The 26,751-nt window shown below is 39.5% G+C and overlaps 3 protein-coding genes across 3 annotated transcripts; 1 reads left to right on the forward strand and 2 right to left on the reverse strand.

The window, feature by feature from the left end:
- Nucleotides 1-1,048: 1,048 nt before the first annotated feature.
- Nucleotides 1,049-7,759, reverse strand: akap17a (A kinase (PRKA) anchor protein 17A). Its single transcript, XM_008403744.2, has 7 exons — nt 7,590-7,759; nt 6,813-7,144; nt 5,793-6,011; nt 5,485-5,697; nt 4,456-4,604; nt 3,932-4,172; nt 1,049-2,938 (listed from the first exon to the last, which is right to left on the reverse strand). Exons 1-7 carry the CDS (start codon nt 7,594-7,596, stop codon nt 2,144-2,146), a joined length of 1,956 nt encoding a protein of 651 aa, XP_008401966.1. The 5' UTR covers nt 7,597-7,759; the 3' UTR covers nt 1,049-2,143.
- A 1,795-nt stretch (nt 7,760-9,554) lies between these two features.
- On the reverse strand, nt 9,555-14,733 carry sowahca (sosondowah ankyrin repeat domain family Ca). Its single transcript, XM_008403731.2, has 4 exons — nt 14,197-14,733; nt 12,919-13,298; nt 12,426-12,815; nt 9,555-11,623 (listed from the first exon to the last, which is right to left on the reverse strand). The coding sequence occupies exons 1-4, from the start codon at nt 14,555-14,557 to the stop codon at nt 11,168-11,170; spliced, it is 1,587 nt and encodes a 528-aa protein (XP_008401953.1). The 5' UTR covers nt 14,558-14,733; the 3' UTR covers nt 9,555-11,167.
- An 853-nt stretch (nt 14,734-15,586) lies between these two features.
- Nucleotides 15,587-25,574, forward strand: septin10 (septin 10). Its single transcript, XM_008403724.2, has 10 exons — nt 15,587-15,750; nt 17,082-17,196; nt 17,746-17,941; nt 18,079-18,265; nt 22,193-22,354; nt 22,499-22,595; nt 22,707-22,875; nt 22,971-23,103; nt 24,028-24,206; nt 24,322-25,574. Exons 1-10 carry the CDS (start codon nt 15,721-15,723, stop codon nt 24,335-24,337), a joined length of 1,284 nt encoding a protein of 427 aa, XP_008401946.1. The 5' UTR covers nt 15,587-15,720; the 3' UTR covers nt 24,338-25,574.
- The last annotated feature ends 1,177 nt before the right edge of the window (nt 25,575-26,751 follow it).

The raw sequence follows: 26,751 nt of genomic DNA on the forward strand, positions 1-26,751 counted from the left end.
AAATATTTTGGAATTGTTTAGAAAAGTGGATCAAATCAAAAATTGCACTTCCTGAATTTATTTCGAGAGATATGGTAACCTTTGGAGTGTTATTGGAAAACRAAAAAATGGAAATATGTTGTAACCTAATATTTTGTTTGGCCAMATTTTTTATTCATAAACAAAGAATGCTGAGATCATCTCCAATTTTTAAACAGTTTTTATCTGAATTCCAGTTATATTTGAAATCTCTGAAATGTATTGGATCATTTGAAGACCTGACTGAATTATTAATGGAATTGCCCRTCAATCTATCCTAACATATAAATCCCCTTGTTGCTATTTCAGTTATTGTTTCATTAATTTCATTATTATTATTATTGTCATAATGATATGTTATCATTTTTCTCCTTAGCAATCTCTGTATTTTCACTCTGAAATCTGCCTCTATTATGCCTTCTACAGAGTTCCACTGTTATATTTGCCTTTCTTGTTTGTACTTACCTTGTTTAAATAAAGTTAAAAAAAAATAAATAAATAAAAAAGCTTCTCCCCTCAGAGGAAACCACTGCGCATGTCTGGAGCTCCGCGTGTGAGTAAAGGTGGAGCCGATGGGTGACAACAGACACGTAAGTCACGTTATTGCTTGGATTTTACGGCGCCACCTTAAATCCCTGAACTTCACATTTTAACGGACAAAAAGCGCAATGCGACTTGGATGTAACGAGTAACGCGACAGTTTTGTAGAAATGTAGTGAAGTAGAAAGTACAGATACTTACTGTAAAATGTAGAGGAGTAAATGTAGAAAGTACCCATTATTAAATCTACTTAAGTAAAGTACAGATACACGAAAATTGTACTTAAGTACAGTAACGAAGTACTTATACTTCGTTACTTTCTCAGATCTGGCAACTTGTATTTATTGTGTTGAATTTATTCACTTTTAGTAAATGCATGTGCCCAAGTCTTTGGATGTTTTGGCCCACTTATGTTAAAATGAAAGCAAATGTTCTTGTACTTTTCTTTTACCATTTACCTCCTAGTAAAGAAAAACAACTTTCATTGAAGTTTGTCAAATTCAAATCTTTATTATTACCACTTCCAGTGTGTGCAAGACATGTTCAGGGTGAGCCACAAGCACATACAGAACTCTTTTCCATGACAGCAATGTCAACAAAACAAACATCCAGTTTCTTCAAGTTCAGCTGAAAGACCAGTTTAGAAATGTATCTAACACAATGTTTATAGGTCAAAGAAAGAAATCACTTTTCGCTCTGCATTTGTTCATTTTAAATTTCAGAAGGCAGCCACTCATTTTAATCATCTGTTGCTTTTGTAGTGGATTCGTCCCCAGCAAAACTAATGAACTTGTTTTAATTTGGACAAGAACTAAAGTCACCTGAATGAGACTTTTCTAAAAAAAAAAAAAAAATCACTTAAATCTTGTAATGATAAAAGATGCAGAATCTTTCTCTTAAGTGTGACATTCATTGTAGCAGCAGTCTGCATTAGTTTTCTGTTCATTTTAGGCTCACACCATTAAGAAAACGGTCATGCTCTACTTTAACACAAAAGCTGATGTCGGACACATTTTAAAATATAAGCTTGCCATTTCTGAAACATTTTTTTGCAGCAGAGCAGAAGGAAACTTATAATCCACCTGAAGGAGGAAAACATGTAGAGGAAGGAGCCAACTGTATAAACTGATTTAAATAAGAATTTAAAACAGAGTCTTATGAATCCATTGGTTTATTTTCCACAGTTCGGCAATAAGGAAAAAAGAAACACTTGAGAAATTAAATAAAGTGATTTGGAGACCAGTTTCAGCAAAAAAAGAAAGAAAAAAAGAATCTTGTATATAATTTATGTCATTGTCACAGACCAGATTATAATACTCTGCTAGGTTTTCTTAGTTGAAAATTTTGTCAAGAAATCTTAAGCCAACAAAACAAACAGACATGTAAAAAATTAAAAACGGTGAATCAACAACAAAGACTTATTTGAACAGCTGGTAACATTTTGGTGATGAAGTTTCAAGTTTTTCCCTATGAAATTAAACTATTTTCTGTACATATTCTAAGCTCTTGAGCTCCAGCTGAAGCTTGCTGAACTTCAGGCTCGTGCAGAGAAACGGGAGACGTGAGTGAAGCTGCTACGCTGCATTCAGTGTCCTCTGGAGTGGCTCCGACCCCTGCTGTCGCTGTGCCTTTGGTATCGCCGGCTGTGGTGACTGTGGCTCCTGTAGTCCTTACTCCTTCGTCTGCTGTACCTGCGGTGACTACGCCCTTGGCTCCTCCCCCTGCTATGGCTCCTCCCACTGCTGCTTAGGCTCCTCCCCCTGCTGGAGCTCCTGCTGCTACTGCGCCTCCTTCCCCGGTGATGGCCGTCGCTTGTCCTGTGACTCCTCCTTTGCCGRCTCGAGCTCCGCTTCTTCCTACTGGAACTTTGGGGACGCTTCCTTCCCCCTCGACTGTGCGAGCCTCGTTCCCCGCTGTGCGCGCTTCGAACAAACTCTTCCTTCTTTTCATCCCTCCCTCGTCTCTCCTTTGATTGGGTTTTCTCCAGAAGTTCAGATTGCACGAATCTAGACACTTGTTTTTCTTTGCCTTCATCTGTCTTCACCCCATTGACCCGACCCAGGACCCCGAGCATCACATCGCTAAGATCGGGAGCCGCTGCTTTTGCCGGGGGGCCGGCCAGGTCGTGTGGATCTGCAGCCGCTGTGCTTTTCTTGATAAGGTTGCAAAGCAGCCTCTCCCTCAGCTCATTCTCCTTCCGCTGGAGCTCCAGCGCCCGATGCTTCTCCACCTCCACCCGCCGTAGCTCCTGCTCCTGCCTTCGCCGACAGGCCTCCAGCTGCTGGAGACGGGCCAGCTCCTCCTTCTGACGCGCTTGCTCCAGCTTCTCCTGCTCTTTGCGTTCAGCCATCTCCTTCTCCTGCTGCTGCTGCTTCAGGATCTGGGGAAAAAAATCAATCACAAACACAGTGAAATCAGAAACAGGAATGTGAAAGTTTATCATGTGTGAATATTTATGCAAGACGTAAAGCATCACCAAGCTGTTGGCCACAGTAAAACCTTGCAGCTCTAATTGTACTGTGGAACTGCATCCTTAAAGATGAACCTATGTAATAGAGTAGGTCTGAATCAATTAATTAATCATGGTTAATTATCAAAATTATCGTCGGCTAATTTAGTAACCGATTAATTAATCGTTAACTGGAGTTCCAAAAAGAAGACAATTTGATGAAAGAAAAAAACAGAACAGTAATTAAGCCAAAACCTTACAAAAAATATATACATTTTGCTTTTGAGATGAAGAAAATATAATTCTATAAATATGTTCTATTCAGAACATCTCAAGTGGGAGACTTAGCCTCACCTGGTTAACATTCTGTACAAAAAAAAACTATTAAGTACCTTTTTCTATTCAGAAATTAATTAGTTCATCGAAAAAATTGTGAACAGATCAGCCACACACTGTACTGATGCTTAGTCGAGCAGAAAGGGCTGAGCTTTTCACATGTTGATTTTAGAACTATTTTTTAGCCGCAGGCACATCATTGGCTAACAATGATCAAGCGTTCACTAAAGGAATGCTACATTATTATATCTCAGGCAATAAAATATTTATTTTTTTGTATAAAAAAAGGAATTGAATCATTTGTTTATTTGCATTTTTTATGTATTTCTAATATAAAAAAGCTTAAGCGGTTAAATAAAAAATCTGCAGAAGGTGCACCATAAATTGTACTAGATTCCTAGAATAATCGTTACTGCAGCCATACAATACAGCAGTATATAATGTGTCCATTTATTACTCCAGTAGTTCTGAGCATTAAAACATGAACTCTTTGTCCTTTCTAGGGTTAATTACAATGTTCCACACTTCAGCAGCTGCAGTGTAACCATGTGGACAGTAATTGAGAGCTGTGCTGCGTTCATTTAGTACCTTGGCTCGGGCGAGCAGCTCAGCAATGAGCCGTATTGATTCCAGGTTTCGCTGAGCCAGCAGCAGCCTTCTCTCCTCCATGGCGATCTTCACCTGCAGCTTCTTCTGCTCCTGCTCCTGTTGCCTCTTCACCTTCTTCAGATTCCTCCGCTCCTCCTTCTCCCGCAGCTTCTGCTCTCGCTTCCGGATCCTCTCCTCCTTCTTCCTCTCCTTCTCCTCCTCTTCCATTTCCCTCTGTTTCCTGGACAGATGATCAAATGTCTATGTTTTCAATGGAAAATAATCTCAGCTGGAAGTATTTTTTAGCTGTGACTCAAAGGCAAATAAATACACTCACGAACAATAAAACTGCTCTTCATAATAAACGATTTAGAAAAAAAGATTTTCTGTAGTCCTGTCAATGTCAAAAATTGTAAAACAATTTTTACCAGCATCTCTGAAACCGAATAAATAATTTTGTGGGTCTTTTTTTTCCCTTTGGAGTTCTTATTCTTGATGAATTTCCTCATTTATTTCCGTCATACCGCTCTTCCTCCTTCCGCCGTTCCTCCTCTTCTTTCTCCCTTCGTTTCTGTTCCTCCCTCTGTCTCTCCAGCTCCTGCAGCTTCAGCCTCTCCTGGTTTCTTCTCTTGATGGATGTGTCGCTCAGGTGCTTGCTAGTGTCAAATATAACCTAATTAAAAAAAAAAAAAAAAAAAAAGAAAACAAGAAAGCTTCATCAGCTAAATCTATTTTCCCAGCTGAAATGCAGCAATGATATCTAAATGCATCTTGCCCAGCTAGTTTATGCTGCTCTTAAATACTTTTACTCAATAATCTATAATCAGTAAGGAGCTACTGTTGGACACAAAGACTAATAAAATCATTAGCAGGGCTCTCCTGCTTTGTCCTCATCCTTCTTTAGATTATGGATTAGAAGACTTGCTTAATCTGATGTTCATTAACTTGGAAATACTGATGATGCAGCTTCACGTCTCATTGCCTTAAAAGGTCTCAAAGCTACTTTGTGCCTGACTAGCACAATCACATTTCTAAACCCCTATTTGGCTGTAATGTTGCTACAGCAATTCAGAAACAGTTTATGGAATGCAAAAAGACAAGAAAGTCACATTTATGACCTTGAAGGAGATTGCTGTTGATGAAAAATACATTCACAATGCTCTCGCTTTCTTAAGGATGACTGAGATGAGGAAGAAAGAGCAAACTAATTGTCAGGATTTGAAATAAGCCATGCAGACAAAATAGCTTACAGAGATTTTTATGATTTAAACCACCAGATGTAGATGTGCCTAAAGATGAAATTCTTTAATATAGAAAGGTGCAAAACTGATTTTAAAAATGCTAACGCCACAATTATCTTTATTTGCTTTAAAAGAAAGTGTCATCCTTGCTTTAATGGCATCTCACACAGTGCGACTTTTGACATAAATGACTGCTAATCGTAAGAAGGGTAAAAATACACCCACTGTTATTCTTATGTTTCAGCTTTTAAAGAAAGATTGTAATCAGCAGCTCAACTGACTACCAAATTATCATTGGATCTCTTCCAGTACCTTAATGTTGCAGGCCACAGCTTTTCCGTCGTCTCCTTTCAGCATCAGCTTCATGCCTCGCAGAGAGTCCATAGCCTTGGTGAAACCGCAGTATTCCTGATACTGAACGTAAGCCTCAAAGTTCAGGTGACCCCCGAAGCTGAAAGTACTGAAGTTCTTGTCCAGCATCTCCTCCCTGTACGGATCCAGCATGGGGATGTCGACATGCCGAACCTAAAAACGACATTGACAGGTATATTGTCTTAATAGAACTTGATAAAATGTTTCATTTGACAATGCTTTTAGTTCAGAACTGAAACGATCTCCACCTTTCCAAACGCCTGGAATACAGCAGTGAGGACCGCTTCAGACGGCCGGTCCGGGAACTGGCTGTTTCTCTGGCTGAACCAGCGACATGGGAGCCCTTCCAAGTGGATGGTATCCGGCCTTTCTCCAGGCAGAGTCTCGTTCATATCCTTGGCGTCACGGAAAAAGGAGTCCCAGTCATGACGTGTGGGGAAATCCATCTTATTTTCTACTGCACGAACCTGAGCAGAGAAAGAGAGGCAGAAACAGACATCAAGAAATACTGGTGTAAGAGCAGCATCATAGCTTCACATGAATTCCAAAAGTGTTAGGAAATATATATTTAAAAAAGGTAGATAGATCAATGGATTGATAAATGAATGGATAAACAGATGAAAGTAAGTTTTGAAATGCCTGTCGTGATTTATGGCAGTGGGCTGCACAGTGGCGCAATTGGTAGAGCTGTTGCCTTGCAGCAAGAAGGTTCTGGGTTCGATTCCCGGTCTTTCTGCATGGAGTTTGCATGTTCTCCCTGTGCATGCGTGGGTTTTCTCCGGGTACTCCGGCTTCCTCCCACAGTCCAAAAACATGACCGTCAGGTTAATTGGCCTCTCCAAATTGTCCCTAGGTGTGTGTGCATGGTTGTGTGTCATGTGTGTCTCTGTGTTGCCTTGCGACAGACTGGCGACCTGTCCATGGTGAACCCCGCCTCTCGCCTGAAACGTAAGCTGGAGATAGGCACCAGCAACCCCTCCCGACCCCACTAAGGGATAGGGTGCAAGAAAATGGATGGATGGATTTAGGGCAGTAAGTAAAGAGATAAAACTTTATTTAGCACTATGAAAGACAGATCACAAAGTGCTGCAAAAGAGTAAAACTAAAAACATTAAACCTCAGTAGCCGTTACTGTGGGTTTAGCAAAATATCACGTTTTCCATTTTTCACTATTGCAAACAGAACATCAGCTTTATGAGCAAATGTAGAGAACACTGAGCAAAAGCAACATAAAAGGCCTTTATTGAGGCAAAAAGTGTCAGCCTTACCTTGAGAACATCAGTAAACCCGCTGAGTTTTATGGTTTTTCCATCCAGACGGGTCAACAGGCTCTTTACCACGGTTTTGTTTTCCACCTCCCCCTCAAAGCGGATGTAGTCCAGGGTGCTCTTGGAGATCCGCAGGGCTGAAAACTGCTCGGGAGCCACCATGGCCTTCACTCTCTCCATCACCTCCCAGTTGGAGATGCTCTTGCCCGGCAGCTTGAGGTGCGGCAGAGCCACGCTGATGGTCATTTTGGCGATGGGCTTCAGGTACAGGTTGTGCTCGGCAGACAGGCACACCGCCTCCGTGGTGTCATGCACGATGGTGGTGGTCATTGCTGCGGACAGCTGCAAATGTTGAGTTTCAGGGTTAAATGCAAAAGGCTCTAAACTACTAAAAAATATATGCAGTTTAACGAGTAAACATGGGTCAAACGCAGAGCAGGAAAATCGAGCGAGCTTCCATTTTTATATCAAATATAAAAACCTAACTTGCCGAACAATATTAGCTAAAATGTAGCGTTAGCTAATCCAAACAAACTCGAGGTTTGAAAATGTAAGCAACTACGTCTCTTATTCGAAAAGTTCATAAAACATTTAAGTATTTAAAAATATTTTTGAGTTAGCTGTGAAGACGGTTAGTGTTTCAACAAAAGGAGTTGGCACTTGCTGACACCGGAGCTAGTTAGCTTCTTTTTTTTTATAGCTAGCTTTAGAACTCTCGGTTTATTTTTATATTACAGTGTATAACGTTAGCTGTAACTATTTAAAAGTACAACCTACCAAACATCAGCTACACTCCTGCTAAAACAGTGGCGATGTTACTGTAATGCAACACGGCGAGCCAAACACCGCAGAACAGAAATCACCCATAGAGACTAAAACACAGCACCAAAATGAATGCAGTGCACTTTAACCTTCCGCCTAAACAACGTCTAACAGCGCTGCCACGGCGACTGCGTTTACGAACAGCGACACCACCTGGTATGGCGCAACAGAAATGGCTAAACATTTACTAGACCGCACATTCTGTCCTCTGTCCTTTGTGTCATGAAGGGGGACAAAAACTACGTTAAAGAAGGAGAAGTGGGTGATGCTGTGACAAATCACAAATTAAAATAATGTAAAATAAAATATAACACATGCAGATTTATTTACGAATTATAGCACTTTTTTTGGAATTTGAGGTATTGCATTTTTTTAGACAGTTCTCTCTGGATTTGGATGCTTTGCAGGTGCTTTTACTTCTTGCTTTTAATTGTTTAATTTCAGACAGTTTTTGATGGCACTGGTTGTTCCTATGTGTAACAATGGCAACAGTCAGGATTTTTTTTATATAGTAGTGAGCTTCTGATAAGAATCTTAAAAGCTCTAACGCTTAATTTCTCTTTGGGATAAAAAGAATTATGTTTTAATTCAAATTTATATTCAGACAACTGACTCAATACTTTTTTCTACATCCTAAAACAGTGTTTTGCCCATTCTTTAATGTAAAAATGCTTAAGCTCAGTCAGACGAGACAGTGAACATCAGTGAACAAATCTTCAAATATTGCTTCTCTTTGTAGGTTTGCAGTTGTGCCATACTTTTTCTAATTTTGGACAGTGGTTTGAACAGTTCTCCAGGAGATGGTCAAAAGACTGTAAGAGTAGTGCGCAGAGTGGATTTTTACGTTTAAAAAAAACCTTCCTTGGCTCAAACTTTTCTCTGGCTTTCTGGTATATGTGTTATATTATGTTGCTCTGTCACATAAAAACCTGATAAAAACAATGATAAAATGTAAAACCGTTTAAGGTGCATGAAGATATTTGAATATCAAAAATATGTTCTTGTGTGTCTCATTATAATTAATCTGAATAATCTTTTTAAATTGTTTTCATGAATCCCTAATTATCTTTTTTACAGCAGTGTAGGTCATGTGACAAACGAAAGCCTAAGTGAGCGTTTGTCTCACTAACGACCATTCACTCATTAAGCTTTGGATAATGTCATGATCACTGTGGTGGCTTGTTCAGCCAAAAACCAGAGAGGAGTGTATGTGCCGGACATGGATTAGTCCTAAAAAACCCGTAGGCAAAAAAGTTGGCACAGTTTCCCTGAAAAGATGGCAGAGGAATTTACATAACAGGCATTACTCCCCTTCAGTGTGTGTATATAGGTCAGTAGCTGCAGTCAGACAGCCTCTCTGTTCTGCCCCAATCAGCAGTCATCATTGAACAGATAGGCTGCCCAGGGATACACTGGATTCCACAGGCTCTTTTTCATGATCCCTGGAAGGCTTTTCTGGATTTGGCGTACAAAAACCAAACAACATCCCTTCAGTCTCATGCTGTTTAAAACAGAATACAGCATTATTTTTAAAAACAGAACAACAGACGGATGTAAACACTCTAAAAAGGCAGAGTAAAAGATTGCTGTGAAAATATCTGCTGCTGTGCAGCTCACAGACAGGAAGCTGTGGATTTACTGTATGTGCAACTCCAAAGCTGACCCAGGGGGTCATCAGATCATCAATTCTTCAGCACCACAACACAAACACAATCAGTGGCAGCCAGCAGTCAAAGCAGATAAAATGGGTCATTCTTTTGGAAATGTAGGGCTTTTCCATGCCACATCTCTGACCACTTGCAGACCATTCCTCTCTCTCAGTCTCCCTATCTGATCTGTACATGGCAAATATCTTATTCAACATTGTTGGCTGTAGTGACAACAACGGAATATGTTTCATAATGACTCCAAACCCGTGTATTAATGTAAACAAATATTGCTTTATTTCACATTTACCAGTCAAACACAAACAGAATGACAGAGTGGCTCTTTAACAATGATCACACATCACTGAAGAACTTCACAGTATATCACCAACAACACTGACAACTATTCACTATTGAAAAAGGAGCGAGCAGCACTTAAAACGTCATGCAGTCGAGAACATATAGTTTATGCATTTCTAAATGAAAAAAAAGACAACAACACAGAGTCCTATGATTTTAGTACAAATGCTACAAAATACAAAGAAAACATTCAAGAAATATGGGTTGCGTCACTGAGCAATTAGGGTTCACATATTTGGGAAACCAATCAGGAGGTTTTCTCAGTGCTACTCATAAATACACAGCAAATAAATACATAATCAATTGCGTAAATGCAAGGTTGCATTGCTAAGGGATAGAAGACGATAGCCCCGTTTCTGTATGAAGCCTCTTACACGAATCACTTATCTGCTCTAGAGCCAGAATCATCTAAATAGTCATTCTGCAAAATTGATTGATTGATTGATTGAACAAGAAGCTGCAAATATGTGGCATAACAGAATTGTAAACTTTGAACATATGAAGAGCTGAAGGTCCAAAAAATATCTCTTAATGGTGACCATTTGTACCCAAAAACTTAAATAGCCATTAAGACACAACTGAAAACGTCACTAAAGAAAAAGGGAACCAATATCAGTGAATGTGAGATACATAATTGTCAGAAGAAAATAGGCAAATTCTGTGCTCTGTGCATTTCCACACTGGAACCATACAGCAATAGCCTTTTCTTTTATTTGTGTTAAAAGAAAAGGAATGTCAATCTCTGTTTGCTTTTTTTTATTTGGTAGAAACTATTACTACTATAATTAACTTAAAGTGAAGATAAATGAGAAAAGTTATATAATCAGATGGATCCAGTGGGATAGAGGTATTATTTAAATTTAAAGACTTAAAACCTGAAACACATTTCAGGTATTTCAGCTTGTCCTAAAAAAAAACCCTAATAACTTCAAAGTGACAAGTGCAAACAAGGTGTCTGTAAAAGGTTGAATATTAAAATCTGCTACGTTAAAAACATTATAGAACTATACAAAAAAAAACTTGAGCACCATCCAGTTACATGGAGTTGGAATGTAGAAACTCCACCCTAAAAATATATTACTTTGAAAACGGAGATATAGTTTTAGAGAATACAGTGGAGTCAATCCAAACGGCTTTTATTTCTCTACATTTTGAGCCGTTTTGAGATAAACCTGCTGGAAAGTAATTTCAGTATAAAATGTCGACTTGTGTGATGCGCCTTAGCTGGTCCTAAACAGTCCTTTAAAAAAAAGGTGAAAAACAAAAACAGTTAGTTTTTAGTTAAAGTATTGCCAAGTGCAATAAAACGCTACATGTTCTGTGCTCTGCCACAATAGTGCTCAACAGAAACCACTGCATTATGAACAAAATTAACTCATTCAAGACAAGATACTTTTATTATTTCTGTTAATTTGTGCAATATAAACAAAAAATATTCTGTCTTATTATTTTGAGATCTGACCTGTCAGATTTTAAATGTAAGTATAAACCTTAGAATGAAGCTCAGTCTGTATTGCTGGTAGAACTTTATCCAAACAGGTTGGACAGTGGTCTGGCTCTCAGAGGACTCCTGGGCAGCTCTTCTCCTCTTCCTACCTCCCCGGTGTCCCTGAAGGAGGCACTGTGGATGATCTGGGCTCGGTGGCGCCCACGATGCAGCCGGGCATTCAGCCGGCTCAGGGATGACTTCCTCTGCAAGCCCCCCTTGGTCTTCTCTGACTCCTCCGACGTCTCTGGCGGTGAGGTCAGCAGTCGCAGTGATTTCAGGTTGCCCTGGAGGACTTTGGGCAACCTCCAGCCTCGCGTTCTGCTGCTGCCACCATTGGCGTTTTCGGTATCTGACTCCGGTCCAGGTGAGGTTACCAACCCCTCCCTTTCTAGGTCAGCAGCCAGCAGAGGGGAGAGGTACTGGATGGCTCGCCTCCCGCTGTAATCCCGAGCTTCAGGGTTTGCTTCATAGTCGGATATCAGCACACGAACCACCTGCCAGTAAAACATCTTCATTAGTCCTTGTAAAAGTATTCCAACCACTTGCCATTTTTTCAAACATTTTCACATCAGAATCCTAAAATTTCAGTGCATGTCAAAGGGATAGACCAACACATATAACTGAACTAGGGAAAAATAGATGCATGTCTTTTTTTTCTTTCCACAAATTAAAAATGATAAATAATGCCATGTATTTGTATTCAGTCAACTTCAATGAAGTCTGGTAACTCCAGAATTCACCCATCTTAGTAAATTGAGTCCACTTCTTTATAACTAATGCTAGAGAAAATTGGTCTCATGAAGACCAAAGAACACATTTGACAGATCAGCCGGAGTTGAGTTCAAAGCAAAGTCATGGTAAAAACAACACCCTCCTGTTGTCCTCGGGTCAAAATGACCAATATTTGTATGTGTTTTCCCTATACACAGAAAATGAGGACAACAGGAGGGTTAAACAACATTTGGACAGTCTTCAAATCCATCATTCAAAATTGTAAAGAGTACAGCCCCAAATGCAGCTTTACCAAGATATGATTGTCCAGCTAGGCCAGGCAAGAAGAAGATTAATCAGAAAATGGCCAAGAGTCACATGGTAACTCTACAGGAAAGATTCGTAGTATCTTAGAGGTGGCAAGAAGAAACCCATTGCTGAAAGAAAGCCATTACAAGTGCTGTTTGGACTTACAAGCCAAGGCACTAATTCTAACTGAGCAGATAGCAGTTGGTAATTATGTGCAGCTGCACTTAGCTACACTAAGGCAGTGCAACACATGATACCCCTCTCCCTGCTACCCACCTGTGTGTGTCCATGCATGGCAGCCAGGTGTAGCGGCGTGTAGCCAGCACTTGATCTTGCGTTCACATTTACAGGGATAGTGTTCTCCTTGGCAAAGTCCAGCAGCTGGGAGAGCAGCTCAGCCTTGCCGTGCTTCGCGGCCCAGTGGAGGCAGGTGAAGCCGGTCACAAAATCTCTTTTGGCAACCAGACTCGGTTCGACAGCCAACAGGGGTTGCAAGCTCTCCCACAGGCCATCTGAAGCGCAGAGCATCCATTCGTGCTCAAGGGGGTCCAGGGTGAGAGAAGAGCTGTCCTCGTCTGTGGCCGAGGAGAGGACAGACGATGAGTCGCCGTCGCTCCGCACAGAGTCTCGGATGCGTGAGCCACGGTTGATCAGAGACCTCCGAACCTGCCACGTACGGGAAGTTCTCTTTAGACGCTTTCATTTCAGACATACAAATACAGTGAATGCAACACCAGTAAAACGTTAACAATATTTCTGCATGTCTCACATGAGGTGAACTACTCATCATCAGCTCTATGAAGTTCCTGCGGCTTCCTTTCGGTGTTTGTATTTCCCCCACAGACTCCAGCCCCTCCAGTGCGCTGTCTTCAGACAGGCAGCTGATCAGCATGGCTCGCTGGGATCCTTTAGACACCCGACGTGTCCCTCTTGCCACATGGTTGTGGGAGCCAGCAGCATGGGCCTGGTCTAGGTCGTGTGTCCCGATAGCTGGCGCAGACTCTCGCCTCCTCCTGTCCCTCAGCCTCACCTCTCCTCCTCCAGCAGTGGTAGGAGTACCTGATTCGGTGCTACCTTGGGCCTGTGCTGCAGGTTGCTCATTGCCATTTGACTGATGGTCATTGTCCAGACAGGTTGAGGTTGATGCTTCTGTAGGATAATCACAATGTGTTATTAAGCTGAGAAAAAAACAATGGCTTGCACACTTTTTTTGTGTGCATTTTGTCACATTACAACCACAACCTCATGCACTTAATTGTGAACTTGTTATTGTAAGTTTACATCTGTACTATATTCTGTTTTGGATGATGTACCGCTGAAAAAAGGAATGCTATATAAAATGAAAGATATATTTGACAGCCTTGAGCATCCTCTTTATGATACAGCAAAGCAACGACAGTGTCTGCAGTCAGAAGCTTCTTCTGTATCGTTGTAGCACAGACTACTACAGGAGATTCTTTAATGTACAAAGTCATCAACAATACTTAATCTCCCTCGGATTAATAATGTATTTTAAATATAACAGAAGAAATTCAAAGCATTTATACTTATCTTCGCTGGACTTTACAAATTAAGTTTAAATATTCAACAATCCAAATGGATTTGTTTGTACTATGTTTTTAGGGACGTCAAGGAAAATTCACACAACACTTTTAAGAATTTTATTTGTGAAACCATAACCTTCCAATTTATATTGTTTGCCCCACATTGTAATGCTCCATCACATTAGATCCCAATGAGAGACGTTTTAGTTTATGGTCATAAATGTAAAAAAGGTACAGTAGTGATATTGCTTTTTCAGCTCATTGAGAATAAATTTAATGAGATTCTTATTCTTTGAATGATTCCTTTAATTTCTTTGCAAGGTTTTTATTGATCGAGAAAATATTAATTCATTTTAAATATTCAACAAATGCTTTACATTTTCCTGAGCTTAGAACAATAATAACTCTAAGTTAAATAAGCAATCACCCAGGCATTTAGAGGTCATGTACAACAAAAATAAATAAATAATAGGCGCATTTAAATAATGTCGCGTCCCCCTCACCTGCTGGTTCTCCGTCCTCATCAGGGTTGCAGTTCACTTGTTTGTTGTCCAGCGTCTCCAGGATGTTCCCGTTGCACTCCGCATCAACGTGGCCGTCTGCGTCCTTACGCATCACCGACTCCTCGCAGCCATCGCCATTTAAGCACACAAATTTCACCCCGTTTTCCACTTCCACGAAAGCCACGCTGTCAACAATGCCGCTCAGCAACTCCCATCCCGCCCCTTCTTTCTGCTGGTCATTACAGCCACAAGGAGCCGTGAAATGATCGATCAGCTCCATCTGTCGGACCCTCCCTCCTTTCTCCAACAGGAACTCGTGCACGGCTTGCATCGTGCACTGCTGGGACGCCATCGTCCTCATGAACGTCTCCGAGTGACCGCAGTTACAAATGGATTAGCGGCATAACAGATTTTCCAAATACACCCATGGTCTTTCTAATTTTGTCGATTCAGCCACAGCGGATGACAGCATCTCCTCCTCCTTCTCATTTCAATTGATAGGACCTGTATGCCAAACTCTGGTCAATAGAGGGCGCGCTTGGACATACATGGAGAACGCTGCGTTTGCGTGCTCAGGCTTCCAGCAAATAGGAAAGTTCTGTCTGCTGTTGCATTTTTTTTTTATTTTTTATATATAAATGCAAAGAAGGGCAGACGGTACATTAGCTTCCTTGCCGAGTAGAAAGAACACCGAACTACGTTCAACTAATTTTGATTAATAATTTTTTGCATACAAAAATAACAAGAAAACATGACAAAAACAAAAAGAAGAGATCAAATTAACAATTTTAACAGGATCAAAGGCCAAAGAGAAAAGTTGAAAAATGGTCAGTTGAAAATTTATTTAAACGCACCTTCAGTCCGAAAATTTACCAAACAGCATGATTGCGCCATTATTATTTTACTATTTTGTTTTAAAACACACACACACACACACACACACACACACACACACACACACACACACACACACATTTCGTGAGGTGGGTGTTAAATCTGTTTTCTTGCTTGTTTGTTGTTTTCTTTTTTAAATTCTTTGCTTTTTTATATCAACAATAATATCTATTAAAAAGTTATTTTTGCTATTGTTATTGTCATTGTTCAGCTAACTGTTTTTATATAGACTATTATATATTATTTTCTCAACATCGCACAGGAACAGGGAGCGCCTGGGAAAATTAAGCTGGGCTGTACCACTTTACAAGAAGGGGTGCATGAGTTTGATTTCATAAAGTAATTTCACATTTCTGGCGCATAATTATATTTAGATCTAATTTAAATATCATCTTAAAGTAGATTATAGCAATGAATTGGAAATATTTCAGCAAAGCTGTATTTTATGAAACAACTGTACACACAACAAAACATAATCAAATCCCCTCATTGTTTTGATTGGTCTCGTCTGTCTAGTTGTCGAGTGTAGTCGGTCCTGGAAAAGAATCTGAGGGGTTGAAAAGTTGCTTTGTTTTAGTTTTGTTGAAATAATTGTGAGTTTGCTCAGGCTGTTTAAGTTCTGCTAAAATTATGGCTTCCTCGGACGTAGCTCGACAGCTGGTGAGCATTCATTTACTTTGCGTTTTAAAGATTGTTCTTGACAGTTGAGCAGGGAGTGTCCTGCGGCTATCATTAAGTTAGCTAAAGCTAACATTACAACGTTCCTGAAGTTTTTGAAAGTTCAATGTGATATTGGCCAGTGTAGTTATACTACATTTAAACATATATAGTGTTCATTGAACTATTTATTTATTTTTATTTATTTTATAACAAAGTTGTTGTCGCTTTTTCCTTTTTTTAACAAGGAAAGAGCTAGCTAGTTAGCATAACACTGAATTGTAAGCAAATGGCTAATACTGATGTTCCGAGATATTGACTAATATGCATTTAGTGCGAGGTATTACAGTTAATGATACAAAAATCAACTAAACTTTACATTTGCAAACTTTTTAAAAAGTTATCTTAGTCACCGTGTGTGTATAAGCAGTAGAACTGTGTAAAGGAAGAGTTGTGAATGACATTTGTCATGGAGGAGTCTCAGGCCAAAGACAACTGTTTAAGGAAACCAAAGTTTTCAAGCTGCCAACATTTTGAAATACATTTTATAAACATAAAAATAATATGGTGGATGTTCTCTTATGTTAAAAGGGGTCTTAAAAACTGCAACATACCTTAAATGTAATAAGGTATGCACAAACCTTAATATGACCATTTATGTTCCTGTGACCTGTAATTTATTTCATTTTAACTCTATATGCCTCAAATTAACTAATTTGACTTGAACAACTCAAAATTGTAATGTCTGTGACTTCAAAAATTATTCCACTCTTTACTTTTTTTACTTGATAACATTATCAGTTGATGGGTTGCTGTAGGTTATGTCACATTCAATAATGTTTTGACATCAAACTCTTAAACGCTTTGCTAACTTGCCAGTTTTTAGCGGAATGTATTGATTCTTGTGTGTTTTTTTTTATATTGTCTTTTGACATTTTGCTGCAAGCCAGAAATGAATTTTCTTTTCATTTACTTAAATGTCAGCGGCAACGCAGTTTGACTTTATGATAACTGTTTTGTTATGTCTTAGAGACATCCATATTAAATATTGATCATCTGATGTAGATTAGATGTTGTACTTGCCTTTTTTGTCTTTTAGTTTTCATATTGTACATTACTAATGGATTTGACAATTATTTAGCTACAAATGACCTTTTTTATATGTCAAGTTTTTATCTTTGGCATTTGTCACAGATGCAAGAGCAGATATGGACTCAAATTGTGACTTTGCAGCAGGCGGCAATTACCAGACTATATGTGTAAATATAATTTTTGAGATGACATAGTTGTATGAGCTTTTTATTGATCTTTTGCTGTGTAATTTTTTTCTTCAGGATAAAGGAGCCCGGCCCTTGTCCCTAGCTGGCCATGTCGGCTTTGACAGTCTCCCAGATCAGCTTGTCAACAAGTCCATCAGTCAGGGCTTCTGCTTCAATATTCTCTGCATCGGTACTTTATCATATTTATCTACTTTAGTCATACATTTACCAGTAATTGTTTAATTTCCAGGGCTGCACAGTGGCGCAGTTGGTAGAGCTGTTGCCTTGCAGCAAGAAGGTTCTGGGTTCGATTCCCGGCCCCGGTCTTTCTGCATGGAGTTTGCATGTTCTCCCTGTGCATGCGTGGGTTTTCTCCGGGTACTCCGGTTTCCTCCCACGGCCCAAAAAAAACATGACTGTCAGGTTAATTGGTCTGTCTAAATTGCCCCTAGGTGTGAGTGTGTGTGTGCATGGTTGTGTGTCCTGTGTGTCTCTGTGTTGCCCTGCGACAGACTGGCGACCTGTCCAGGGTGACCCCGCCTCTCGCCCGAAACGTTAGCTGGAGATGGGCACCAGCAACCCTCCCGACCCCACTAAGGGACAAGGGTGCAAGAAAATGGATGGATGGATGTTTAATTTTCTAATTTAATGATATAAATTGTTGAGAATACATATCATAGTAAAAAAAACAACAATCATCAATTTTAAAAAGTGAAAAATCTTTTTTTTTTTTCTCCAGGTGAGACTGGTATCGGCAAGTCGACACTGATGGACACACTGTTTAACACCAACTTTGAGAACTTTGAGTCGTCCCACTTTGAACCTCAGGTGAAGCTGCGGGCTCAGACCTACGACCTCCAGGAGAGCAACGTCAGGCTCCGTCTCACTGTGGTCAACACCGTCGGCTTTGGGGACCAAATGAACAAACAAGAAAGGTCTGACTAAGAACTGTTTGTAGGTCTCAACTAAGATGTTTGTCACTCAAGGATTATAACTTCACTTAAATGTAATAACAGTAGGATTGAGCTTGTGTATGCAGACTGTCACTGATGTTTGTTGTTTTGTCCTGCAGCTATCAGCCGGTGGTGGATTACATTGATAAACAATTTGAGACTTACCTTCAGGAGGAGCTGAAAATCAAGCGCTCTTTGCACAACTACCATGACTCACGAGTGCATGCCTGCCTGTACTTCATCTCCCCCTCTGGTCATTCGCTCAAATCCCTGGATCTCGTTACAATGAAGAAGCTGGACAGCAAGGTAGGACATAAAGTACAGAAATTGGCTTTAGGGAAAGCTTAATCTTGAGGTTATTTCTGTTAAAGTACAAACCTTACAGTAATTAAGATTGGACATTTCTTTCATTCACCACAGGCAGTAGCTTGGATATGAATTATTGGAAATTAGGCGTTAGAAAGGTTTAAATCTAGAGGAGTCTAGCAGGAGATGTAGTATTATGTTTTTTTATTTCATCCAACTCAAAGCCAAAATGAGAAAATAAGTGTTGCAAAGGAAAGGAGCAACATTTAGAGATACTATCTTTATACTATATTAAATTGGCATCAAAAAAGAATCAAGAACTAAGTTGATCAGCTGGAATTAGTAAATAGAACACAAATTAGGGAATTTAATCAAAAAGGAAAACAAGAGAAAAGAAGACACCCATTATCTAGGAGTGTTGATGGCACACAGAAGTCATGTTTGTTTTGTGTACTTTGGTTTCAGTCACGGTTCGGTACATTCTCCGTTTGCTTCAGTCAAGAGAAGATAATAAAAAGTGATCTGTATAGAACTGACTTGAGATTTACTTTTAAATGAACAAATACAAAAAAAAAACAACACCGTTGTGTTCTGTAGCTAACAAACTGTAAGAAGAGAGTTTGATGCACAGAAAAGCTTAGCCAGTATCCATCCATCCATCCATTTTCTTTCACCCTTGTCCCTCAGTGGGGTCGGGAGGGCTGCTGGTGCCCATCTCCAGCTAACGTTCCGGGCGAGAGGCGGGGTTCACCCTGGACAGGTCGCCAGTCTGTCGCAGGGCAACACAGAGGACACACAACCATACACACACACACTCACACCTAGGGGCAATTTAGAGAGGCCAATTAACCTAACAGTCATGTTTTTGGACTGTGGGAGGAAACCGGAGTACCCGGAGAAAACCCACGCATGCACAGGGAGAACATGCAAACTCCATGCAGAAAGACCGGGGACGGGAATCGAACCCAGAGCCTTCGTGCTGCAAGGCAACAGCTCTACCAACTGCGCCACTGTGCAGCCCCTGCTTAGCCAGTATCTCCAAACAAAATCGATGAAAACAACCAAATTTTATGCGTCTAACATTTTGGACTTTAAATTTTGAATTTTGACAAATAAAATCCAGAAATAAGGTTTAATATCTCATTATCTCATTATATGTCATTATCAGAAAGTCTAAAAATGTAGAACTTTGAAAGTAAATGTATGTAGAAATCTGAAATGTTTTCCAGGAAGTGTTTAGTGCCTAATCTGTGGTCACTCCTGTAAAACCACATCTCAGGCTACAGAGATGGAATGAAGTATTTTTTATCTCCTGTTGCCTAGGGTCTGTTTTTCCAGCAGATTAAATTACACAAACATGTTGCGGTGATTGAAGGCGACCATTAACCAGTGATTGTTTAGCCAGGGGGGCCATAATGAACGCCATCTGAAAAGATGAGAGCATCATATCACCTGTCATTCAGTAATTCATAGTTTCGGCTTCAGAACACTAAGAGCAGGAGGGATAATTAATATTGAAGCTACAGGCGAATGCAGCCTTGTGTTTGTTTTTTTGTTTGTTTTTTTTTTATCCTCTAGTGTTAGTAATAATAGGACAGACAGTTGGTTTTGCTTTAGCAGAAAGTGAGATAGAAATGCATTGATAAACATGAATTAGTTAAACTGTCAGTGAAATAATCTATTTAACTACACGTTTTATATATTTAAAAAAAAAAAGATGATTAGGAGTAATAAAATTCAAAACTCTGGAGGAAAGTAATAAATGAAAAGGCTTTAAATGAAAGCTGAAACAGTTGTTGAACTTGATTTAAGTAAATCCATCTGGAGCCCTGTATTTGTTTTAATCAGTGAGCAGTTTAACAGCAAATTTTCTGGCGAACAAATATTTCCGTCCGTCCGTCCATCCATTTTCTTTCACCCTTGTCCCTCAGTGGGGTCGGGAGGGCTGCTGGTGCCTATCTCCAGCTAACGTTCCGGGCGAGAGGCGGGGTCACCCTGGACAGGTCGCCAGTCTGTCGAATATTTTCTGTAGATAAATAAACCTAAACCTTTTTTTATAAAGATTTAAATTGTAATATAATGCTTCCTGAGGACTTGTGTTGCACCAATGTGCCTCAGAGAAAAGAGGAAATGGTTTCAGAAGAAACTATGCTGTGGTGGTTTTATTGTGTGAATGTTGGGAGAGCTTCACTATCAGCCTTTCTATCCCTCCCCATCCCTCTTTAAGTGGTCAGAAACTTTCCCATGCTCTCGCTCACTCCCCCCCCCTCTCTCCATCTGTGTGTGTGTGTGTGTGTGTGTGTGTGTGTGTGTGTGTGTGTGTGTGTGTGTGTGTGTGTGTGTGTGTAGCTACGTCTGTGAGTTTTTGTGTGGTTTCGTTGCTCCGGAGTTGCAGTAACTCTGGATTTGCGTGTGAAAGGAATAGAAAGAGCGAGGGGGAATGCTGGAACCACGTCACGCACACACACTCGAGTTGTCCTTTTGTGTCACTGTACGGATACACACAGAGCCAATTGTTGAGTCTGCTGCAGTGACAGTCAGTCAGTCACTCAGACAGCTGTTGGAACAGATCTAGCATCGTTTTGTTTTCTCTGGGAGCAGTGTGTGTGTTCTGTGTGTGTGTGTGTGTGTGTGTGTGTGTGTGTGTGTGTACGGCTGTGTGGTCTGACCCAGAAGCTCGCCCAGTGGCAGAAACCCATTCCAAGCCCCTCTATGGGACGGTGAGATGACAGAGAGGAATGTGGGGTGATTGAGCGGGTGGACCTGAAATAACATGTAAAACATGGTTTATATTACACACATCTTAAAACAGATTCAGAAAGAAACATGAATTCTTTTTTTTTTAGGTTTTGTTTAAACTCGAGCCATGAATAAGGTAGTTTGTTTGCATGTAGTTAAAGTGGTTTACTTATAAGTTGGATATTAACTCATTACTCATCGCATTGAGATGAGAACATTTAGAACATACTGTGACATTTTTTTCCTTTTATTTATCTATGCCAGGGTTCTGCAGCCTTTTGTAAATGAAAGACAATTTGCCTTCAGTCCAGCTAAATAAGGTGTGTTTAGGGATGCAAACGTCACACAACCACTTGAAATAAGAACAGTTTATAATTTTTGATAAATATCTACTACAGAAAATTTGTTCTTGCATTTAAATAACCATCATTTATGTCTGTCTTTAGATTTTAAAACAAATTAAAAAAAAATACCAACATCTTTTCAATGACATGGGTGAATATTTGTAGAAAATCCTGTACAAAATATTTTTTTTCCTCTATGGTTTATATATTAGAACCAGTAATATCCAAGAGAATATTACTGGTACATTTAGAATCATTCTTTTGTGGATATTTATTGCAATTAGTCTATTGCAATAGAGTAAACTGCTAATGAATTGCTTACCTGCATTTGTTATTAAATCTTCATTTAAATACATTAGCAGGCTCTTTATCACATCTTGCCACTGCAGATGGTCCAAAGAGCCACTTGTGACTCCTGATGCAGTGGGACAGATGAATTTTTCTGAGTTGGGTTTACTTATGACTCCAACAGAGTTTCTATGTAGACAAAACAGAATAAAACTAAATCTGATTTTTTTTTTTTTTTTTTTACAGACCTTTTTTTCTCTTCAGTTTTCTTAAGAACAAAAATCTAATACTCCTCAATAAATTCAGTGGTTTTAACATTATTTAAATGCTATYATTTAACTTTGATTTACTCTGGCTCCCTGATTTTAACCCATAACTGATCAGCATGTTGGACTCTGCTGTGACGTGTTGCTTTGATTCCGATTTCTGTGACGTTTTTTGACTGTCTGGAATGACTTGTTCAGAAATTGTAAATATTGCAAAACATAAAGAAAGTAAGAATATTTTTTGTCGATGTTGTTGCGCTAATCCACAATGGCTCCCTCTCTTGCTTTAGGTGAACATAATTCCAGTCATTGCCAAGGCGGACACTATCAGTAAGAGCGAGCTGCACAAGTTCAAGATCAAAATCATGAGCGAACTGGTCAGCAACGGAGTTCAGATCTACCAGTTCCCGCTTGACGATGAGACCGTGGCAAAGGTCAACACCACTATGAACGTAAGTCAGTACATTTGTGAGTAATTTACCTGGACCCAAATGTTCTTATGCAAGTGTTTTGCAGGTTGCGTTAATTTATTAAGGCACAAGTTTGTTCAGTTTGTTGTTTTCGAATAATTCATTGAATGTATTGCGTTCTTTCAGGGCCATCTCCCATTTGCTGTCGTGGGCAGCACAGAGGAAGTGTGTGTTGGCAATAAGATGGTGAAAGCTCGCCAGTATCCATGGGGCGTTGTTCAAGGTAGAATCAGTGTGGATTTGTATTTCAGCCACAACGACACAAGACTGTGTCATTCCACCCGCGTTCTGTTCTAATCCGGCTCAAACGAAAGTAATTTCATTTTTCTCCTAGTGGAAAACGAGCACCATTGTGACTTTGTGAAACTGAGGGAGATGCTYATTTGTGTAAACATGGAAGACTTGAGGGAGCAAACCCACACACGCCATTATGAGCTTTACCGGCGCTGCAAATTAGAGGAGATGGGATTTAAGGACACGGACCCGGAGTGCAAACCTGTCAGGTGAGCGGCCCACACGCTCCAGAACGCCTCCACCTGCTTGCAGCGGCCGGCTCGTCGATTGAGCCTAAAGTCCAAACACATTTTGTTTTTCACAGTTTACAGCAGACGTATGAGGTCAAGCGTCAGGAGTTCCTGGCTGAGCTGCAGAAGAGGGAGGACGAGATGAGGCAAGTTTTTGTGCAGAGGGTGAAGGAGAAGGAAGCGGAGCTGAAGGAGGCTGAGAGGCAGGTATGTAAAAATACGGTACCTGGCAAAATGTCTTTAATGTTTCGTGACTGCCCATTCATATAATTCCATCTATCTGTTATTTACCTTTTGAGTTTAAGTTGTAACCAAATATTTTGTCATCAATATTACATAAATGTGGGGCTTTTAATGACCCGTTTAGACTGTTTTTGCAGAATCAAATGATTTTTCAATAGGCAACTTTGATAAATAATAGGAAAACATTAGGTCCATAGGCTTAACTTTAATACAGTTTGTCCAGCATGTATATGTATACATACACTCCATTTTGTATTTGTATGAATGTCAAACAAAACAGATTGAGCTGTTTGGAGGAGTCAAGAAGAAAATATGTTACTGTCCAGTACGGAAGTGGTAGCATCATTCTGTTGGGTGTTTTTGCTGCAAGTGATACTGATTCATCGAACAGAGTGGGTGGAGTAAAGAAGGAGGATTACCTTTACTTTGTATAACTTCAGCACAGCTTAAATGCTAAATGGTTGAATCATGGACACAAGTAGTTTCTTCAGAACCGAGTTGTGAAATGAAATGATAAAGAAAGCTGACATGAAGTATGTTGGTCAGCCTGTTTGCAACTCTGTCAAAAATGTCTGGGTTACTTTTAAAAGCTGATTGTGTTTTAGGAAAACAACCAATTCAAAAGACTTGCACAATTTCTGATAATAATGTTTAAACAAAAATCATAACACAAGCCAAACAATGATGCTAGATTGTTTAGATTAAGAAAAAGTGTCATAAGCCGACCGGAAATGTGTTCCTGATGAATCGGCTTATAAAATTAAGCTTCTTTTTGCTTTTTCAATCAAGAACAAAAAAAAACAACAAAAAAACAATTTTACTTTTGTTCCATTTACATATTTCTAATGTTTCTAAAATGTGTATTCTGAAGTTTTTATTGCATTTTAGCTGCAGGGTCGTTTTGAGCAGCTGAAGAGTCGGCATGCGGAGGAGAAAGCAGCTCTCGAGGAGAAGAAGCGTCTTCTGGACAACGACCTGACTTCTTTCGGGAATAGAAAAACTGCGGCTGCGCTGCTTCAGCCCCCGGGCTTCACGGTCAACGGGAAGAAGGACAAGGACCGGAAGAAGTGGGTGAAACTCTTCTGCTTATGCTTTACGGCTCAGCATTCGTCGGCACTTATGGCGAATTTTGAGCTGTTTTTTTTTTTTATCTTAATCCATCTTTTTTATTCTGTCTTTCAGTTCTGGCTTCATGTGAAGACGTAAGGGGTCCGAAGTGCACATCATTATGACCAGTGTAACCAGTGGCCTTTTGTCCACATTCTTTTAAGCCAGTCCACGACACTAATGAGAAAAACACAGCACCCACAGCTGTACCATGTATTAGCTTGAGCTGCCAAAGTTTAAACACAGTTTCCAAAAACCTATGTACACTATCTTCTGAGGTATTTGTAATCTCTTTTAAGTTTCTTCTGGGGGGGTGGGGAGGGGTTGTTTGTATTGTTTTGTTTTTGTATTTATCCTCTTTTTTTTTTTTTTTTTGGCCAGGCTAAATAAAAACCATTTCAAATGCTGTTTACAAATCACTTAGACTGGTACAAAAATTCATTTTTGGTATTTTTTTTCTACTTAAGTTGCTTATTTTCCCTCTTTTGTCCCTTTGTGTCCTTTTCAGACTTTCTAGAGTTCTTCCCTTGTCAGTACGTTAACACTCCAGCTAACAGGTCATTTTTCTTTGTTTTTGATTTTTTTTTTTTTTTATATGTATGCAACAATTTTAATGTAAGCTGGAAACATCATACATGTCTTGCTGAATTAGATTTCCCCATAATCTTTGAAATATGTCTTTAAATAGTTTAAACTTCGATACCTTTTCTCAGATATTTTACTACATTCATCTTTAAAAATGAGGTCAAAGGGCATTCATTATGTTTGTTTGTTTTTTCCTTTGAGTTTTTTGTTTGTCCTCCTGTAGTTGTTTCCAAAGGGAAATGGTTGCTCCTGACTTTTCTCCATTTCTGTGCATTTAGAGATACTAAGATTTTCTGAAACTAGGATTGCTAAAGTTTATTTTTTGATTTGGAATATATTACAGGATCTATTTATGAACATATTTCTTTCACTCCCTTTTTTCACTGCCACAAACAGTGGATTTTTGCTGCAAATCATGAGTAAACTATGCATTATATTGTATCAATGTTAAGGGAGCAAACCTAATAGAAGGAATGCGCTTTTCCTTTTTATCCATATTTTCATTTTACGTTGTACTGTAAATCTAAAACGGAACACTGTGGTGCTGGTTTGACTCACTTTTACTGACACCTTTTCTGACAATTGTACTTACAAATATTAGTGCCTTAAGTGTATGAAACTTAGACGTACACTACCCACACACTGCCACAAACATCAGTTTACTACATTTGTTTTTACGGAGTAAACGGTATTATTTGGAATCTTTTTTGCTTTTTAAATAAATCCTTGTATTTTTGTCATGACGTATTGTGTTTGCCTATTTTTTTCCACCTTGGCAGACGTTTGGGTAAATCTATGCCAACTTTAATTGAGGGTATTAAAAGAAGTAATTTACAACAAAATATATTTGATGTGTGTAGAAATGATTAATGGATCCAACATTCTGGGATGGTATTGTATTTACATACAAGATGTTGAATTATTTACAATGTCTATAAAAAGTGTTCACCCCCTTCTGTGTTTTACCCTTTTTATTGTTTGTACAAAACAGGTATTAGGCTTTTTGACAAATAATTTGCCAAAAAAAGACCCTTGGATTTCAAATCGAAAACTAGTAATTAAAATAAAATAAAATATGTGATTGGACAAATAATCTATTGGGTGTAGGTCTATTCCGGTCTTGAAATCTTTAAAAACAGAAGAGATGATTAGTCCAGAATCCAAAAAGAAATCCATCAATCTGACACTTGACCACAATCCCAACTCAGATCCTAACTTCCATGTCATGTTTTCTTGACAGATGAAACCCAATAAAACCCAATAACGGCACTAAAAGGTCAATGTTTTATCCCAAATCTTACATAAATGTCAGGGGAAAAAAATACTGCAGACATACATAAAATGGAGTCTACAATTGTGTTGGTTTTTGAAATAAAAACAAGATTACTAATCAGTTATATGGTATTTATCCCTAAGGATAAAAAGCATCATTCTGATAGAAAATGAGTTATTTCAAAAGCTGACATGCCCCGCATGTGTCAGGAGGATTCTTGGTTTCCCTTTTGCTGTAAAGGGCTAAAGAAGCTTTCCCTTTCCCACTTCTTCACTTTTTTATAAGCACACACATTTACAGAAGGATTATCTTGTTTTGTGCGTGAGGGTTTTGTAACGCTGCAGTGTCTCACCCTCCGGCTCCGTTGCCCTTCAAATGACTTAAATGCCAGCAAGCAGACAGGTGGACAGACGGGCTTGGCGTAAAAGCTGAGGAACGCTGATTGATTCCCTGCAGGAGCCTGTGGCAACCCCGCTATTATCGTTAGGCAGAGACGAGGACACCCAGAGGAGAGAGAAGCTTTTCTCTGAGCCAAAAGCACAGCAAAGGCCTGTTTGTGAGCAAGAGCGCAAGGTTTATTCCAGGAGAAGGCGAACACTATCTCGGCTCTGCGGAAAATCTAAATTAGCCGCCCGCTCACCTCAAAT

Source organism: Poecilia reticulata, linkage group LG2 (genome assembly GCF_000633615.1).
Source record: "Poecilia reticulata strain Guanapo linkage group LG2, Guppy_female_1.0+MT, whole genome shotgun sequence".
NCBI classification, from domain to species: domain Eukaryota; kingdom Metazoa; phylum Chordata; class Actinopteri; order Cyprinodontiformes; family Poeciliidae; genus Poecilia; species Poecilia reticulata.